We start from the raw sequence: 17,995 nt of genomic DNA on the forward strand, positions 1-17,995 counted from the left end.
GTGTGCACCATCACTGCCACTACGCAGCTTCTTTGATCATAATCTTTCTCCTCCCCCAACTTCTCCCAGGTCCTACCCTATCTTCTTACCTACCCAACTTCATACTCTTGTTTTTTCTCTTAAATAATAACAACAGAAGTAATGGACCCCCCCCCCCCTTTTTTTTTTTTTTTTTTTTTTTTTTTTTTTTTTTTTTTTTTTGGCTAGCTACTCCTGAGTCTTGCTGCCTGTGGTGTGGTTCATACACCCAATGGTCATTCCACTTGAAAAAGTTTGATTTTTTTTTTCCTCTCTCAAGAGCTATCAATTCCTAATAGCTTCTTCATGGTTAGTGCTGCACATAGTGGTTCACATCTGAACTCCCAGTGTTCAAGGGGCAGAGGCAAGAGGATCATGAGGTTAAGGCCAGGCTGGGCTACAGAGTGAGGTTTGGTTCCAAAACAAAGTAGCAGGAGTTTGTGGAATTAATGTTGAAATGCCAGTCAGATGTGGCCTATAGATAATTTTCTGGTGTAGCAATTTCTGAAGATGGTTGAGTGGCATTGATCTAAGGGAGCCACGAGGTTGTGTGCCCGTTGTGCAAAGCTGAGCTTTGGGGTGGATAAGATGAGGTTGGGAAGGGCCTTTCAGGCCTCTGTCTTGCTGGTTGTATTCCTTAGACACAGAGCAGCCTTTGGCTGCTTCCTATCTTACAGCCCCACTTATCATCTGTCACTGGGGAATAAAGGCTTGCTTTCCCCCAGCCCTTCCCTGCCTTCCCTGTCCTTGCTGACTTCTGTGCAGTAGACAGCCAGAGTGAGTAAGCACTGCTCTACTGTCAGGGTGGTCCCCGAGATGAACAGCCCCAGCAGCAAACGGGGACACTCCTGACTCAGGAGTGTCCTTAGGCCCGAGGAGGCCTGCAGCTTGCAGGTTGCTCCTCTAGTGGAACAGTGCTTGTTTATACACCCACCTCTGTGTATGACTCTCCCTGCATGCAGCTTTTTATAAATAGCTCTGTTGTTTTGTAAAAATGAACCATAATTATAAAAATGGCAAACAATACCCAGACTTGCTTTGCATGTGGGCTTTTCTTTTGCTGTCTTTTTGGTAGGTGATAAATCTCTATCAGATGACTCCAGAAATGTGGGAGGAGAGAATTACTGCCTGGTATGCGGAGCATCGGGGCAGAGCCAGGTGAGGCTGCTTCATCCTCCCTACCCTTAGAGATCTATAAAACTAGGGCATGCTTGCTAAAAAGAATGTAGTCCTGAAGTATATAAAAGAAGCAAGAAATGGAGTAATGTTGCCCTTCAGTTTTGTGTGCATCCTTATTGTAGTGTGTTGCTCTAAAAAAAGGTGTGGGGGGGCGGGAGGGGGAATGTGACAGTCTGGACATGTAGCTCAGTGGTAGTGTGCTTGCCTAGCATGTGTAAGACCCTGGGTTGAAACCCAGAATGTACAAACCTGGTGCACTCAGTGGCAGTTTAGTTTAACACTCTGTCTGAAGCCCTTTGTTTTTGCATTTAGACATGTGTTGATGGCACTTAGAATATCTGCATGCTTTTCACTTTTACAGAAAGTTCTGCAGTGCACAATCTCATGTTGTCACACAATTGCAAGAGTCCAGAGGGTAGAGTCTTGGAAGAGAGTTGGTGGTGAAAGGAAATGAACATTTTGTGTTTTGACAGGTGACACTAAATTGTTCTCTGGAAAATTTTTTATGTTTTGGCACATGTCCATCATCAGTATTAGAATGTTCCTACCACCCTGTGTTTTTAGTCAATCTACAGTTCTACTAAATTAAAATTAAAACACAAGCTGGTGGTAGTGGCATACACCTTTTATCCCAGCACTCAGGAGGCAGAGGTAGGTGTTCTCTGTGAGTTCAAGGTCAGCCTGGTCTACAGAGCAAGTTCCAAAACAGCCAGGGCTACAGAGGAACTTCATCTCAAAAGAAAATTAAAACATTCAAATGTGCAGCTTGTTTGAAGCATTCCCTTGGTAGCTTCAGATATTGACTGTCTTTGCACTAGGTGCCCTACTCCCATCCTTCAAATCAGCTTCCTGCTATATTTTTTTCTTCAGATTTATTTTGTGTATATGGATATTTTTTCTACATGTATGTCTTTGTACTATGTACATGCCTGGTGCCTGAGGAGGCCAGAAGAGGGCACTGGAACTGAATGGTTGTGGGGCTCTACCTGGGTATAAGGAATTAAACCCAGGTCCTCTAGAAGAACAGGCAATGCTCTTAACCACTAGCTCCTGTACCTTTATTTTTATTTTTTTTGTTTATACCCACAAAATGGACAGATCATGAGGGCACTGCTTGATTATTTACACAAAATGGTAAGGAAGACATAGATCATGACTTCTCAGTTTCCTTCCTCCCCAGAGATAACTAGTTTACCAATTTCTTTTCTTTTTGTGTCATTGTGTAGCTCTAGCAGTCTTAAAACTGACTGTATCCCCAGGCTGGCCCTCACCCACAGATAGCCACCTGCCTCTGCTCAGTGCTGGGATTAAAGGTTTGTGTAACCATGCCCAATCCAGTCCCAGTCCCCCCAATTTCTAATTAGTGTTCCCATAGATTAGTGTTGCCCATTGACTTTTCTCTCTCTTTCTCTCTCTCCTTCTTTCTTTCTTACTTATCATTGTTATATTAGTATTTTGTAGTGCTGAGGATCAAATACAAGGTTGCTCACATGCTAGGCAAGTAACTGTTCTATCACTGAGTTACACCCATAAGCCTCCATCACCCATTTAAACTTTAGATAAATAAAACCAATTTTTAGTTTTAGTGCCACCTTTTCCTCAAGATCATCTTGTGAGATTTGAGTACATGGCATGAAGCGATATTTTTTCTCACTTTCATGACTGCAGAATTCCAGTATATTAGTATAACAGATTATTTATCCCTTCTACTGTTGAAGGACTCTTGGGTTGTTGGGTTGTTTCTTGGTTTTTGCTGTTATGGGTAATGTTGAACAGTTTCCCAAAATAATTGAATCAATTTGCATCAGCAGTGTGTGTGATTCTGGTCCTTCCACCTGCTTGCCAACACTTGGCATTCTCTCAGGGTGAATTTTTTAAATCCATTTGAGAGTGTTTTGAGATGAGAGAGAGAGAGGACAAGGACAAGGTCACAGGGAAGCTTGAGTTAAATTACTTCAATACTGTTACCTCTCATGGAGTTTTCTGCAAGTCACTGCTGCATCCAGAGCTTGCTTTAAGCTTGACTTACAGCACAGAAGTGTTCACCTGCTGGCCTGAGTTTTATGGCTCAGATAGCTCTTGCCTTAACCTTCAGCAGTACCCCAAGAGATAGACCAGGAAAGTAGGTGCTGTCAGCTAGCTTCTAGAAAAGCCTCTTCATTACTGAAGCCTTTGGGTTAAGAAAGTACACAGAGACAAGGCAGTGACTCAATTAATTTGAGGCTGAAAAGAATGCATTGTGGCTTTGTTTTTTCTTTTTGCCGATGCCAGGGACGGAACCTAGAGCTTTGCACGTGCTGAGTGAGTGCTGCACTACTGAGCTCTATACTCCCAGCCCCCAAGGTCTTTTTTTTTTTTTTTTTAAATCACTTGAGACAGATGTCACTATTTACCAAGGCCAGAGTGTGAAATTGAAGCTAAGAGTCAGTGTAATGAGTCTGTTTTCTTATTTTCACGGGGATGGGAAATTCTGCCTGTGTTTAATAGACTCTGGGTTGAGAAAAGTGTTGCTGGTGTCTGGTCTGTCTCATCTTCTGCAGGTCTCATCTATTTCGCCATAGACATGCTCGGAATATTTGGCTTGGCAAGTATCTGTCCTTCACCCTTGTCACTTAGCCCTAATAATGGTGTTTTCCATTCTCCTCACAGGGATGAAGCTGAAATGGAGTATTTGAAGATAGCTCAGGACTTGGAGATGTATGGCGTGAACTACTTTACAATTCGGGTGTGTTGACTCCTTCCCAAGTTCCCTGGCTCTCAGAAAGACTGAGTAGAGGCCACACAGGCAGATGGGTTACTTCCAGATCCCAGGGTAGTTAGAGTCTTTCATGATTCAGTAGTAAAGAAGAAAAGAGGAAGACAAGGGTCAAGAGCCTGTTTTGTTGACGTTGTTGTTGTTGTTTTTCAATTTGGGGCTTCAAATTAGATCAGAGGTAATTAAGTGTCAGTGGTACCCTGAGGGACTCAGGCCTGGTTCTCTTCTAGCAGAGACCTGTTGGAATGTTGGCCATGTTTGATTATTCTGGCCTCTTGGGAGATCCAAGGAGCACCTGGAAATAATGTCTTTCCCTGGGGCCCACTGAAAGTAAGACTGCTCTTAGAGATTCCTAATTTGTTTGGGTGGAACTCTTGTTCTCACTGTGAGGCTAATTAGTTTTCTATTCAGACCATTAATGGTCCCCAGGCCTCTGGGAACCAGTGCCTCTGCAGAGAAAGGCATTTGTTTTCTGTTCAGGTCTGGCCCTAGAGCATGTTTTTCTCTTGTGGGGGGATTTGCCTGCTGGTTGCAGCATATTCATGACTTCTTCCAAAGAAGCACATGCGATGTTCCCAGCTTTTCTTCATTGGAGGATGAGTGGACATTAAGAAACTTGGCCACAGCCGGGCAGTGGTGGCGCACGCCTTTAATCCCAGCACTTGGGAGGCAGAGGCAGGCGGATTTCTGAGTTCGAGGCCAGCCTGGTCTACAGAGTGAGTTCCAGGACAGCCAGGGCTACACAGAGAAACCCTGTCTCAAAAAACCAAAAAAAAAAAAAAAAAAAAAAAAAGAAAAAAAAAAAAAAATAAAGAAAGAAAAAAATAACCTTGGCCAAAGATGAGTAGACATTATGATCCCAGGTACTCTTTGCCTCCCTCTTTTGGGTTCCTACAGTCTTTATGTTAACTTTGAGTAAATTGAATTAAGCATGACTCCAGTATTCTAGGATAGCTTTCTACTTAATTTGTTTTCTAAATACAGGGGTTTTTTTTAGATTTTTTTTTTTTTTTCATAAAAAACAGGGTACACTGAAATGTACTACTATAATAAGCAAGTGCCTAAAGGATATTTTATTTTCAGCAGGACCTGAGTTTAGTTCCCAGCTCCCAGTTTGGGAGGCTCACAACTGCCTGAAATTCCAGCTGCAGAGGGATCTGATGCCTCTGGCCTCTGAGGGCACTTGCACTTATGTACACAGACACAGAAATACGTAACTAGAAAATTATAATAATAAAAACAAATCTTTAAAAAAAAAAAGTATGCAGAAGGTTGTCTCATGTTTCATGAGGGCCAGTGAGACAGAGTAGCAGATAGGCAATTGCTGCCAGGCCTGACATGCTGAGTTCAGTCCATGGAATTCACATGGTGAAAGGAGAGAACTCTTGTTCTTACTGTGAGGCACATCATCCTATGATCTTCACATGTGTGCTGTGGCATAAGCATGCATTCACACAACACACAGAAATTAGTAAATATTAAATAATTAAAAGTTTTATTAGTTTGTATTTGACATCTGTTTCTTTGAAGTTAGACTAATTTAATGCATTTCTGAGGTGGTGTCAACCCAATTAACTTCTCTTGCCCACCACCAACAGTAATTGTTTAAAAGAAAAAGCATTTGCAATCCTTAGAAAATGAGGCTGGGCAGTGGTAGTACACACTTTTAATCTCAGCACTCAGGAGGCAGAGGCAGGCAGATCTCTGTGAGTTTGGAGCCAGCCTGGTCTACAGAGTGAGTTCTGGGACAACCAGGACTACACAGAAAACCTCTCCAAAAACCAAAACAGAATTTCTTACAAATTTATTTTACTTAGAAGAAGAAGAAAAAAAGAATATATGTATACTTTGTTATACTTATTTATCTATATTTGTGGTGGTGGGCAGAGAACATACTAGAGTTCTCTTCTACCAAGTGGGTCCTGGGGTCAGACTGAGGTCAGGTTAGCAGGTATGTCAGTAAGCATGTTGATTCACTGAGCCATCTCAGCAGTTCAAAACCCAGCTTCATTAATCAGATGAGCATTTAGTAGGTTTGTTTGTTTGTTTGTTTTATGTTGAACAATAGACAAAGTTAAAGCCATTTTAGTGACTTTATGTTAGACATCTTAAATTCTATCATTAACTAGGGAAGATACATGATTAATACATTTTATTTTAACTGATAGATACTTGTATATATTAATGGAGTACCGTGTGATTAAAACAATTTCAGAGGTGTTATTTGTGCTACCATCTCTAGTTTCTAAAAGTGTGAGTCATAATGAGAGTAGAGGGTGGAATCCTTTCTCTTTTTATTTGTTAAATTATCAGAAACACAAGGAAATACTTTATTTTTCATAACAGGCTATATAAAAGTGAGAATACAAGCCTCACTCACTTCTGTCAGCACATCAGTTTTAAAAGCTTTGCAGACAAACAGAACACTCTCTGGCTGGGTGGTAGCGCCTGCTTTCAGGTGTTAGAAGAAGTAGAGAGACCCATCTTCAAGTGCTCGCCTCCCCGCTAACACCTGCTGTTAGGTTGGTAATTCTAGCCACAGCCAGAGCTCCATCTCCACCTCGGTTTGCAGATCTGCTCGCCCTCCCTCGAGTCTTGTCTCAATTTCCTTGTTGTCAGCAAGGGGGAGGAAGCTGTAATGTCCTGTATGTGGGAGGAGTTTCAGCTCCTCCTGCCTCTGAGGACAGGGCAGTGGCTCCACAGCTGGTCAGTAGCTTGGGACACGTGCACTAAGCCTCTGGCTGAAATAACTGTTGACGAGGCCTGCTCTCAGAGGTGTCACATTCATATAGTTACCGGTGTTTTAAACAATTTCATTGAAGTGTAATTTATATATAATTTATTTTTTTATTTCTTCCAACATTCAATTATGAGGCATTTGAAACATGGGAGAATGAAGGGTTTAGTGAATGCCATATACACCCACCACCCAGCTACTGCAGTTAATACTGTATTGGGGTATTATATAGTAAAACCACATGGAGCTGCGTTTCAACCTAAAATAAGACTGTTTAGTCCCTAGACCTGAACATTTCTTCTAGAAATCCAACAAATTTTGTGTGTGTGATGATGCAGATCAAATCCAGGGTCTTATACATGCCAGAAAAGAACACTACCATTTCCTATAATGGGAGAAATGTTCAAACGTGTGGATTTTGGCTCTCCCTTTGATAATCTGGTTATTTAACTAGTACTCCCAACATTTAAATTGCCGTTTTTTTAGCCACCAAGCCAGTGACAGGAGTCTGAATCCACAGTGATACTTGCAGGGGACACACCAGTCACAAAAATGGTATTGTTCTGCTTCCCCAAATCCAGAATGGAACTTGTTGAAACTTGTCAAATATAACAGTGCATGCCAGATTCTTTAGCAAGTTGAATAAACTCCCCAGCTGGAAGCTGACAGCAGCTGCTCTTCATTGGCTCTGCAGAATAAAAAGGGCACAGAGTTGCTGCTTGGAGTGGACGCTCTCGGGCTTCACATCTATGACCCTGAGAACAGGCTGACCCCCAAGATCTCCTTCCCATGGAATGAAATCCGAAACATCTCCTACAGCGACAAGGAGGTAGGGCATGTCTGTACTACAGGTGCCATTTATGGTGCAGGAGTCCTGCAAAACGTTCGTTCCCATTTCTCTTCTTTGCCAAAGCTTCCCAAGCCAGACCATCTCCTTGTCGGTGAAAGTCCTTTAATTCCCAGGCTTTAGAACTCTGGTTGTTGATTTTAAAGTACTTATAGAAAGTTTTGACATCCTTTTTTCTAAGAGCATGGCTAAACCCTACTATTGACTAATAGGAGAGTGAGCAGCTCAACCTGTCAGGACTAAGCCCCAAAGAACAAAAAGAAGGAGAAAAGGAGCATTTTCTGATTATTTGGCTTTCTGTTTCTTTCTGTTTTAAGTGTGGTCTGTATTAAGCTTCTCCCTGTGTACTGTGTTTGGTACATGTAGTGGAAAAGTATGTGAATGTGCCTGCATGTAAAACAAATCTTTACATGCAGGAGAGAGAGAATTGCTGTTTTGTTCTGCCTTTTAACTGAGTTTCACTATGTAGTCCTGGCTAGCCTTAGACTTGCTATATAGACCAGGCCAGCCTTCAACACTGCTTCCTGAATGCTGGGATTAAAGGCATACAACCACCATGCCAGGCTGATAGCTATGTATTTGTAGGGAGTGTGTTAGTCAAGATTCTCTAAAGAAACAACTGATGGGATGGATATGTGTATGAAAAGAGTATTAATTAGATTGGCTTACAGCATGAAGTCCAAGTACTCCGACAATGGCCATTTGACACTGGGGAGTGGAGTGGAGAATCCAAGTGTCCAATCCACAAGGCTGGATCTCTCTTCAGTCTCAGTCTGTTTAAGGCCTGGAAGATTCCTGAAGAGCAGCTGCTGTTTAGTCTGTGTTGAAATCCCAAGGAAATTGGTTCTAATATTGGTGAAGGAATGCTATAGCAACAGGGTAGATGAACATGCTACCAAGAGTGAAAGAAAGTGTTGCTAGCAAAAGCAGACTTTCCTCCTTCTATGTCCTGTCATGTGGGCTACTAGAAAATAAGGCCCAGATTTAGGCTTAATAACCTGATTAAGAAAACCTCTCAGGGCTGGAGAGATGGCTCAGCTGTTCAGAGCACTGACTGCTCTGCCAGAGGTCCTGAGTTCAATTCCCAGCAACCATCTGTGATGGGATCTGATGCCCTCTTCTGGTGTGTCTGAATATAGCTGCTGTGTGCTTACATACATAAAATAAATAAATTTTAAGGGGGGGGGGGGGAACCCTCCTAGGAATACCAGGAAGCTTGGGTTTTAATTGTTTCCAGATACAATCAAATCGACAACCAAGATTAGCTAATAGTAGATATTTCTGTCAGTAATGACAGTAATGAAGACAGTAGGTTGCCATATTTTTAAGAATAAAGTTTGAGGAACTTAAATAATATAATTGGGTTAAAATGGCCTTGAACTGACAGCAATATTCCCTCAGCCTCCTAAATTCTGGAATTATAGCATGAGCCACTGTGCCCAGAGTGGATTCACATATTTCCGTATAAGATGATGACTTTCTCCAAATGCAATAGACCTGTTTTATGTATTTCTTCTGTTTATCTTTACTAGATGGTGCTGGGGATCAAAGCCAAAGACTTGCCCTATGCAAGGCAATTATATTTTACTTAGCATCTCCCTGTTCTCCTATCCTCCTATTCATTAATCTTAAAGAAATGATAATAAATATATAATGTATAATTATATTATTATTATTATTATTATTATTATTATTATTATTATTATTATTTTATCATTTTTTTAGAGACAGTGTTTCTCTGTGTAACAGCCCTGGCTGTGTAACAGTTCATGCTGTAGACCAGACTGGTCTTGAACTCACAGAGACCCACCTGCCTTTGTTTCCTGAGTGCTGCTGGGATTAAAGGCGTACGCCACCATGCCCAGCTTAAAGGAATTATTGGACTTTGTGCCAGGCTTCAGAGAGCAAACAGATGTAGAAAGATGCAGAGATGTATAGAGTGTGGTATTAGCTCTCAAGGAAATCTGGTTCATGAATGACTTGACTGCTCTAATACATAAGTACAGTGTGGGCTGGTGAGATGCCTCAGTGAGTAAAGGTGCTTGCTATCAGGCCTAATGACCTGAGTTCAATTCCTAAGACCCTGATGTTGGAGAAGTAGAGAATGAAGTCATACGGGATATACTCTGACCTTCACTTGTAGGACCTGGCTTGTACCCCATCCTTCCATAAATAAATGAGTGCAATGGAAGGGGCTGATGATGTGATTGCTCAGGGCCTCTGATTACATACGTGTTAGCCCTGGCTGTCTGATCAAGTCCTCAGGATGACCTTACTGTCGAGGCAGGGATAGATTCAGTATCTATGATACCAGAAAACAGATACACTGAGATCTTGTGTCTGATGAGTGGAGTGACAAGGACTGGGAGCTAGGGTGCCTGATGCCAGAGCTCCTGCTTATCAGAGTGGTCCAGAAGTTGGACCCTAAGAACACAAGACGCCAGGCAGAAGGAGAAAGCCTGGACAGTGAGTAACAGTGATAGTTTATGTTACCTGCAGATCTTAAAGCATATTTCCTGGCTGTTTGGTTTGGTTTTTGTTTTTCTTTTTTAGCAACTTAAGGAAAATACTATTTACTTACTGGAGGAAGGGATGTAGCATGCTCCAGGGTGGGTGTGTAGCACTCAGAGGACAGCTTGTAGGAGTCTTTTCTCTCCTTATACTATGCTGGTCAGTTCTAAAGGATTGGTGACAGTCATCTTAACCTGCTGAGCCATTTGCCAGGCCGATTGCATTTCTTAATCCTAGGCGTTCTGGCTGTTGGTTTTTATAGCTGATTATCCTGGGAAGTGAGAATTAGGTAGTTCTCCTTTTCAAGTTCTTAAATTGGAAACTCCACGTGCCCTAACATAGTGGGTGTGTCGCAGTGTAACTAGTGCTTCACCTCCAAATTTCACAAAGGCTGTTCACTACACATCACACATTTGTACTCTAAAGGTTCAAATACGTGTTAAGGTCCCTTGGTATGGCTTGACACAACAAACTCTAATATGCCCTCTCTAGGAGTAAGGTACCATCAGTGTTCCATCACATCAATACTTTATATGGTAAGCAGACCCCAAGCTGTGTTGGCATGCCATAATAGGAAGTGTAGTTTTAGGAATTCTCTATGGAAGTTGTCCTGCCAAAACAAAAGTGTTAGTTTATTTTAAGTTGATTGATTCTTCCTGTATGGCCTGGTATGAAACAGAGCCTATAGTTTCCATACTACTTGTGACTTCTTACTGACACCTCTAGGGGTCAGTAGCAAGGCTATTAATAAGCTTATGAAATGCATAAATAATATTCCACCCCAGAGGAATATTATGACTAAATTAACTTGACCCAAAAACAAACTAAGGATTTTATTTATTTATTTATTTATTTATTTATTTATTTATTTATTATTGGTCCTATGTGTGCTCATTTTTTATTGGACAATATAAACATGTAAAGAAATACCCAGGAATCTGCCTTCCCCTGCTTTGATCTAGATATGCTTGTTTCGTTTTGTTTTTGAAGTAGGTCTTGCTATGTTTTCCTGGCTAGCCTGGAAATCTATATAGAACAGGCTGGCTTTAAACTTATGATCTTTCTTCTTCTGCCTCCTGCCAGTCTGACAGGTATGTGCTACCGTATCCAGCCTAGAAACAGATTTCCAGGGACATCCCTGGAGTCTAGGATCATTCTGGTCTCCTCAGTGGCTAGAGTAGTGATTGCCTTGTTTGTGCTTAGGTTTCTCTTGCTACATTGTCACTTACTTTTCATTTTGATTTTATGAACTATATATTTCTCTTTTACAGCAGTCCCCTTTTCTTCATACTAGTCCTCTCTTAACATCTTCGACCACTGACCATGTTCGGAACTCCATAGGAACTTGCTGTGCCGTAACTTGCTACATCAGTTATAAGCCCTGTGACTTTTTATCCGTCACCACCCATCAGTCTTCCTGTCTCTAGGCCTGCTGTATCATTGCAGTTACTGAAGAGCCAATAAGAAGCCTGCTCCTTCCCCTCTCACCATCTCCACCTCCTCTTCTTACTTTTCAGTGCTAGAGACTGAATTTATTCTTACTACTTGCCCTGTCTAGAATGCCCCTCCTCCTTGTCTTTCAGCTACTCTGCCATATACTTCTAAAACCTCCCATTTGTGCTGGGTTTGCTCTAAACCTCTAGGATATTTGTGACATGTCCCACCAAAGAGACACTAATATATAGTGTGATCTCTTGAGTATCTGGCTGTTGTTGGCCTAAGTCCTACTAGACTGTAAGCTTTATGAAGGCAAGGGTCTTTGCAGTGTGGCCTCCAGAGCATGCCCACCCTGGGCTCTAACTTCAGGTCTCTACTGACCTTTCCTCACAGATGCCCAAGATGGTTAGGGTCATCAACTTCTGCAGCCCCAAATTCGGTACCCTGTATGCCTCTAACTCACCCAGGCTTCATTCCTGGCACCAGGAAGCCAGGACTGGAGGCTGCGTGGTTGCTACTCTTGTGAATTTTCAGTTGGTGTCACAGGAAACTGCACTCTTTTCTTTCAGTTTACTATTAAACCACTGGATAAGAAAATTGATGTCTTCAAATTTAACTCCTCAAAGCTTCGTGTTAATAAGCTGGTAAGTTGAAATCCTGGTTTTCATGACAGAGAACTAACTTTTCTGAGAAATTGAATGTTGTGTGTGTGTAAGTAATTCCCTCCCCCTTTTTTAAAAAAATTTGCCCTTTTTTAAAAAGCCTCTCTGCCAGGGATCTATCTGGCCCTAGTTTCTCTTGCTAAGAGATGTAAAATGATATTTGACATGGTAAATATTTTTCTCTTTAACCTACAGAGTTAAAGAGTTAACTTTTTTTTTTTTTTTTTTTTTTTTTTTGGTGGGGGAGATGGGAGTAAAGATAAAATGTAGGGCTTTGTGCATGCCAGGAAACATTCTACCACTGAGGTAGACCTCAGCCCTCTACTTGCCATATTGATTTGCATTTTATAATTTCTAATGAAGTCACATCTTTATAATTTGTTGATCAAATCTAATTTCCTGTTCCTTTAAATTCTTGTCTCCTGTCTTTTAATCATTTTCTTCTTGGGTTAGTTGTTTTCTTTATGAATTACTGTCTTTCTCCCTTGTTGTTCTTTATGAATTACTGTCTTTCTCCCTTGTAAAGTTCATTTTCCTTCTTTATGATGTCTTGACAAATAATTTTGACCTTTCATGTCAACACATTAAAAGACTCTACACACTACACTCTTGCTCTTCCCTTCCTGCTCCCACTTTCTCCCCATTCCCTTCCTGCCTCTCTCTCCACGTGCTCATAGCCTCATGGCCGAACTCTACTTCTCTTCTCCCGCCCCCGCCCCTTGCCTCTCTCTGCCTCTATTACCCTCTTAACTCCCCTCCCCATGCCCTGAATAAACTCTATTCTATACTTAAAATTTCTGTTCCTCTGTATTTTTTTACTTGCCATTTTTCCTTTTTCTGATTAAAAAATACTCTATATTTTCAAATTAAGGTTACCTTTGAAACTGGAATCAGCTTTTGGCATGAGGGAGAAAGAGCTTATTTTTTTCTACATGAATAACCTTTGACCCCACCCAACTTCCTGGTTGGTCTTTCTGTCTTCTTGATCTGCCTTGCCATACCTTGACTTAGACTGTGGTGCATGTGGGTGACTAATAGTGGCTTCTCCTCACTTGTAATTTTTATCTCCTGGATTATCTGAGACACTTGTACATATTTCCAGAGCTGAGAGCATTAGAAGCCGTCAGCAAGGCTTTTGTCTTTTATTCCATTTTATCTTCATTCCCCAGGTTTATAGAACCCAAAATGCTATAGCATTGTGGGCTGGTGGGCAGCAAGATAAATTTACGTGCTTAATATGTTTTCTATCTTCTTGGCCACAGATTCTTCAGCTATGTATTGGGAACCATGACCTATTTATGAGGAGACGAAAAGCTGACTCTTTAGAAGTTCAGCAGATGAAAGCCCAGGCCAGGGAAGAGAAGGCTAGAAAGCAGGTGAGTAAGGTCTTGTTTGTTTCATTTGGTTTGTGTATATATGTATTTGTGCACTTGATTTTAGAGGTCACAGGTCAACCTTGAGCATCATTTCTCAAGAGCCGTCCGTCCACTTTGTCTTTTGAGGCAGAGTGTCTAAAGCCAGCAAGCCCTAGGGCTCTGTCTGTTTCTACCTTCCCAGTATGTTGCCATGCCTGGCCTTTCTCGTGGGAGCTAGGGATCAAACTCAGGCACTCACATTTGCCTAGCAAGAGCTTTATTGACTGAGATTTCTTACAGTCTCTAGTTTGTTTGTTGGTTGTTTGTTCATTTGTTTGTTTGGGAAACATTCTTACTATGTAGTTCTGGCTGGTATGATACACTTTGTGGAGTTCAGTTAGGCCTCAAACTGGAGACAGTTTTCTTGGCTCAGCCTTTCTAATTCAGGGATCACTGACGTATACTGAGATGCCAAATTCAGACTCCATTTTGGAGAACCTGACCTAAGTTTGAACTCAGATAAACTAACAGGCTGGTACCTAGCATTGGTTTCCAAATTGCTCCCCCAACAAAACCTGAGCTCCAGTCTCTAGGCTAATCCCCAACATGACCAGCATTTCCAGGTTACACCCTCAATAAGACCATCGTCTTCAGATTATACCCCCAACAAACCTGCACCCTAGGTTACAAGCCCACCCCTTGCCTAATGACCACCAATGCAGAGGGGAGCAGAAGTTACATTTATGATAAGACTCCCAGCACCAGCCAATTGTGTTAAAGGCCACAGTAGCTTTCCAGTTAGATGCTTGCACACGCACTCCCTGCTTACTGCTTAGTATAGAGCCTTGCCTGATAGACATTTGGGGCTCCCCCACCATCAGAATTGCCCTGTATGATGTGATGTGTTGGAGGGGTCCCAAGCTAGCTCGAGTAGAATAAAGAACCTGCTGTGAGTTGCATCAGATTGTTTCCTGTGTGTGTTTTTTGGGGATCACCAACATTTCCCTGGCACAACAGTACCACTAGGCCACTAAGACATGATTTTAGGGCAAACAAGGTGGCAAGTCTGACATTGTTCGTTTGATACCTGAAACCCAATGAAAGATGGAATGAGAATTGACTCCACAGAGTTGTTCCCTGACATCCATCCTATGCCATAAGACATGTGCCACACACTTCATGTACTTTCTCATAACACATGACAATAATGAATAATAGTAATTAAAACCTTGTTGGTTGGTCTTGGCCTACAAGATAAGGGATGGCTGTTGTCAGTTAGACTGTTACAGTTATAGATGTACCTATTCTTATTTCATTCCTGATGGGTGTTTATTAGCTAATGCCCCGATAGTGGGATGTCAGCTATGGAAATAAACACATGGGCTAGTGAGATGGCTCAGTGGGTAAATGTGACAACTTGAGTTTGATACCCACAGTCAGGCAGAAGGAGCCTGACTTCTACAAGTTGTCCTCTGACTGCAGAGTGTATACTTACATATTCAAATAAATAAACATAATACAAATTTTAAGGGAAATTTATACTAAGTTCTAATTTTAATGTATCTAAAAAAGAAAAAAGATCTTTAGACATTGTTTGTTTGTTTGTTTGTTTGTTTGTTTGAGACAGGGTTTCTCTGTGTAGCCCTGGCTGTCCCGGAACTCACTCTGTAGACCAGGCTGGCCTCAAACCCAGAAATCCGCCTGCCTCTGCCTCCCAAGTACTGGGATTAAAGGCGTGCGCCACCACCACCCGGCTCTTTAGACATTTTTATAGTTCAGGTGTGATCATCAGACTTGGAACAAGGTAGTCAGGTGTGGTTTTGCCTCTCTGTCTATCTAGCTGTCTTTTTTATTGTCTGTCTTCTCTGCCGGGTCAGTGCCCTTTCTAATTAGATGGTGATAGAATACAGGGCGGCACTTCCTGTGTGCTGTGGAATGCTAATTAGGCTCCCAGCTGCAGTTCATCACTGCAGGTCAACCTGGGTACACATGGCCGGCCCTCTGCAGAGGGTGCCGTAGCACCTATCAGCTTACTGGACTAGCTGGATTATTGTTTTCTACTCACAGACCTTCTCTGCTCACTGAAATCCACTGCTGATTTGAGCCTTGCTGCTGAGAATATCAATTGTGGTTTGGGATGAATTGTTTATGATAGAGTAGCTACAGCTGCATTTGGTCCCCCTTAGGTCTTGGAAGCTCAGAGGTGTGATAATTAGTCTGTGTGGTATTCTCTGATTTGGGAACCACAGGGAAGCTGGCTCCTAGCCCCAGGCTTTAGAGAGAAATGTCCAGTTTGAGCTATGAGCTTGCCCTCTGTTTGCTGTCTTCGAGAGTAGGCCATCAGTTTGCTCCTTAGGATGCTTTAAGGATGATGGTATAGGTTATATTGAACGAAAAAATGTGTTATTGAGCTAGCATGGGTGTAGTGACGGCTTTAAGAAGCATGTTCTTGTGGGCTGGAGAGATGGCTCAGTGGTTAAGAGCACTGACTGCTATTCCAGAGGTCCTGAGTTCATTTCCCAGCAATCACATGGTGGCTCAACCATCTGTGATAGCATCTGATGCCCTCTTCTGGTATGTCTAAAGACAGTGACAGTGTACTCACATACATAAAATAAATAATAATTCTTTAAAAGAAAAAAGAAGCAGCACACTCTTTCAGTAGAGGAAAGTTTAGAAGTTAGAGTCTAGAGCTGTCAAGGGACGTGACGATGGCCCCTGAGCCCTAGAAGAGCATAGTCCAAATACCACCTGATGCACACAGTGACCTAGCAGCTAAATTTAGTACATGACTCAGTTTCCTTATCTGTCAAGTAGAGCTAGTGAAGTCTCTTTCCAGAGTACAGATAAGTCATAACCTTTAAAAACAGGAAATCCTTTATTACTAGTGTGAAATTTTCATGAAAAGTACAAGGCTGGAAACTGGGGACAGCCTGGTTCTTTTTTTTTTTTTTTTTTTTTTTTTTTTTTTTCCCCAAAAGGAGAACGGAAATAGAAATTATATTTTAGTGGAAACTGAAGAACATGTTGCTGACTGACCTGTTCACTGAGGTCAAGGGGAAAATCAAAGAACTTTATTGCTTGTCTATCTAGCTTATCTATTTTGCATGATTCCTTGAACTAAAATGTGCTGAGGGGCTTCATATTTAGAAAGAGCAGTTTTGCAGAACTATAGTTTGGGTGAGACTGAAGCACAAAGGAGTAATTAAACATGATTTCGTTATCTAAGGCAGAAAATAGTACATTGGTCACTTTTGGCTTCTGTTTTCTGAACTCAGTGTCCTGGAGTCACAGGGAACTGTGCTGTCTTTAGTCTTGGTCCTCTTATTAAGTTTGGCAAGTGGCCCAATTAACACTGTGATCCAGAAGGCTAGGGGGTGGCAGTAGAGGCTTCGTACTGTTTCCGTAAGGATGGGGTCTGTGTTCCTGCCTGTCTGAGTTGTCTCCGCATGGGTCTGTACAAGACCGTGCAAAGCCACTGCAGCCTCCTGCTGTGAGATTCTGTGTGGGAACTGTCACTCTCTATAAGCAGAGGGAGAAGTGGTGATGTTGTGGATGAAATTGTGTGAAGGGATTGTAGGGACTAAAAATGACAAGGTATGGTTCATCTAAACAGACGAGAGAACTGTTTTTTTCTGGGTCTTTGTTTTGGGGAGGAGGAATCTCCATGGAGAACTGCCAGTCATGGGGCAGAACTACCTGAGGGTTCCCAAGTAGCAGAGCATTGTAAGGGCGGATTGTATAGTGTGTTCTCTACAGATGGTGGCTGAGTTTGGATTTTGTTACTGTATTTCTGCTGGAATTTGTAGAGCCTTTAATTCTACAGTTAGTTTAGAACAGAGGGCAGCAGACAACAAGAATGCTCAAAAGTGGAGACACAAGAAAGTTCCAAGGTGGAGAGAGAGGCTCCAGAAACTGGCCATTCTTGGGTTTCTGGAGCACTTACTCAGACCTGTTCTTTTCCCCCTAGATGGAACGGCAGCGGCTGGCTCGAGAGAAGCAGATGAGGGAGGAGGCTGAGCGTACGAGAGACGAATTAGAGAGAAGGCTCCTGCAGATGAAAGAAGAAGCAACGATGGCCAATGAAGCCCTGGTGATTTCCAAGGATTAGGGCTCCTGCAGGCTACATGGGGACATGTGGTGTTAGACCTCCTATGGATCACAAATTTATTTTGGTTTTTAAAACATCAATGTCTTCTCGTTTTAGAAAATTTAAGTTATGTTCAGTTGTAGCAAAACTCCACTTTTGCAACTGAATTTCCTTTGAATCAGGGATTCTTGGTCTTGGCCCTACGACTCTTGGGGAATAGTACCAACCATAATCTGGGAATGGTCCTCTACTTAGAAAGATATACAGTCCCTGTCTCTACCTGCTAGCTGCCAGTAGCACCACTCCAACCTCAAAAATGTCCTAGGACTGGGATATGGCTCAGGAGGCAGAGCTCTTTTCTAACATGCCCAAGACTCTATGTGTTTATTTATTTTTATATATTC

At 42.0% G+C, this 17,995-nt stretch overlaps 1 protein-coding gene across 5 annotated transcripts in view; it reads left to right on the forward strand.

Moving 5' to 3' along the window:
• Nf2 (NF2, moesin-ezrin-radixin like (MERLIN) tumor suppressor) overlaps window positions 1-17,995 on the forward strand; it is an 82,980-nt gene that overhangs the window by 42,207 nt on the left and 22,778 nt on the right. For all 5 annotated transcript variants that reach the window (XM_034508197.2, XM_034508196.2, XM_076938208.1 and 2 more), the window contains exons 6-11: window positions 1,094-1,176; window positions 3,847-3,922; window positions 7,384-7,518; window positions 12,054-12,128; window positions 13,409-13,522; window positions 17,472-17,594. In XM_034508197.2, the coding sequence (XP_034364088.1) occupies window positions 1,094-1,176; window positions 3,847-3,922; window positions 7,384-7,518; window positions 12,054-12,128; window positions 13,409-13,522; window positions 17,472-17,594 (606 nt within the window). The remainder of the gene's footprint in view (window positions 1-1,093; window positions 1,177-3,846; window positions 3,923-7,383; window positions 7,519-12,053; window positions 12,129-13,408; window positions 13,523-17,471; window positions 17,595-17,995) is intronic.

Source organism: Arvicanthis niloticus, chromosome 7 (genome assembly GCF_011762505.2).
Source record: "Arvicanthis niloticus isolate mArvNil1 chromosome 7, mArvNil1.pat.X, whole genome shotgun sequence".
In the NCBI taxonomy this organism is placed as follows: Eukaryota; Metazoa; Chordata; class Mammalia; order Rodentia; family Muridae; genus Arvicanthis; species Arvicanthis niloticus.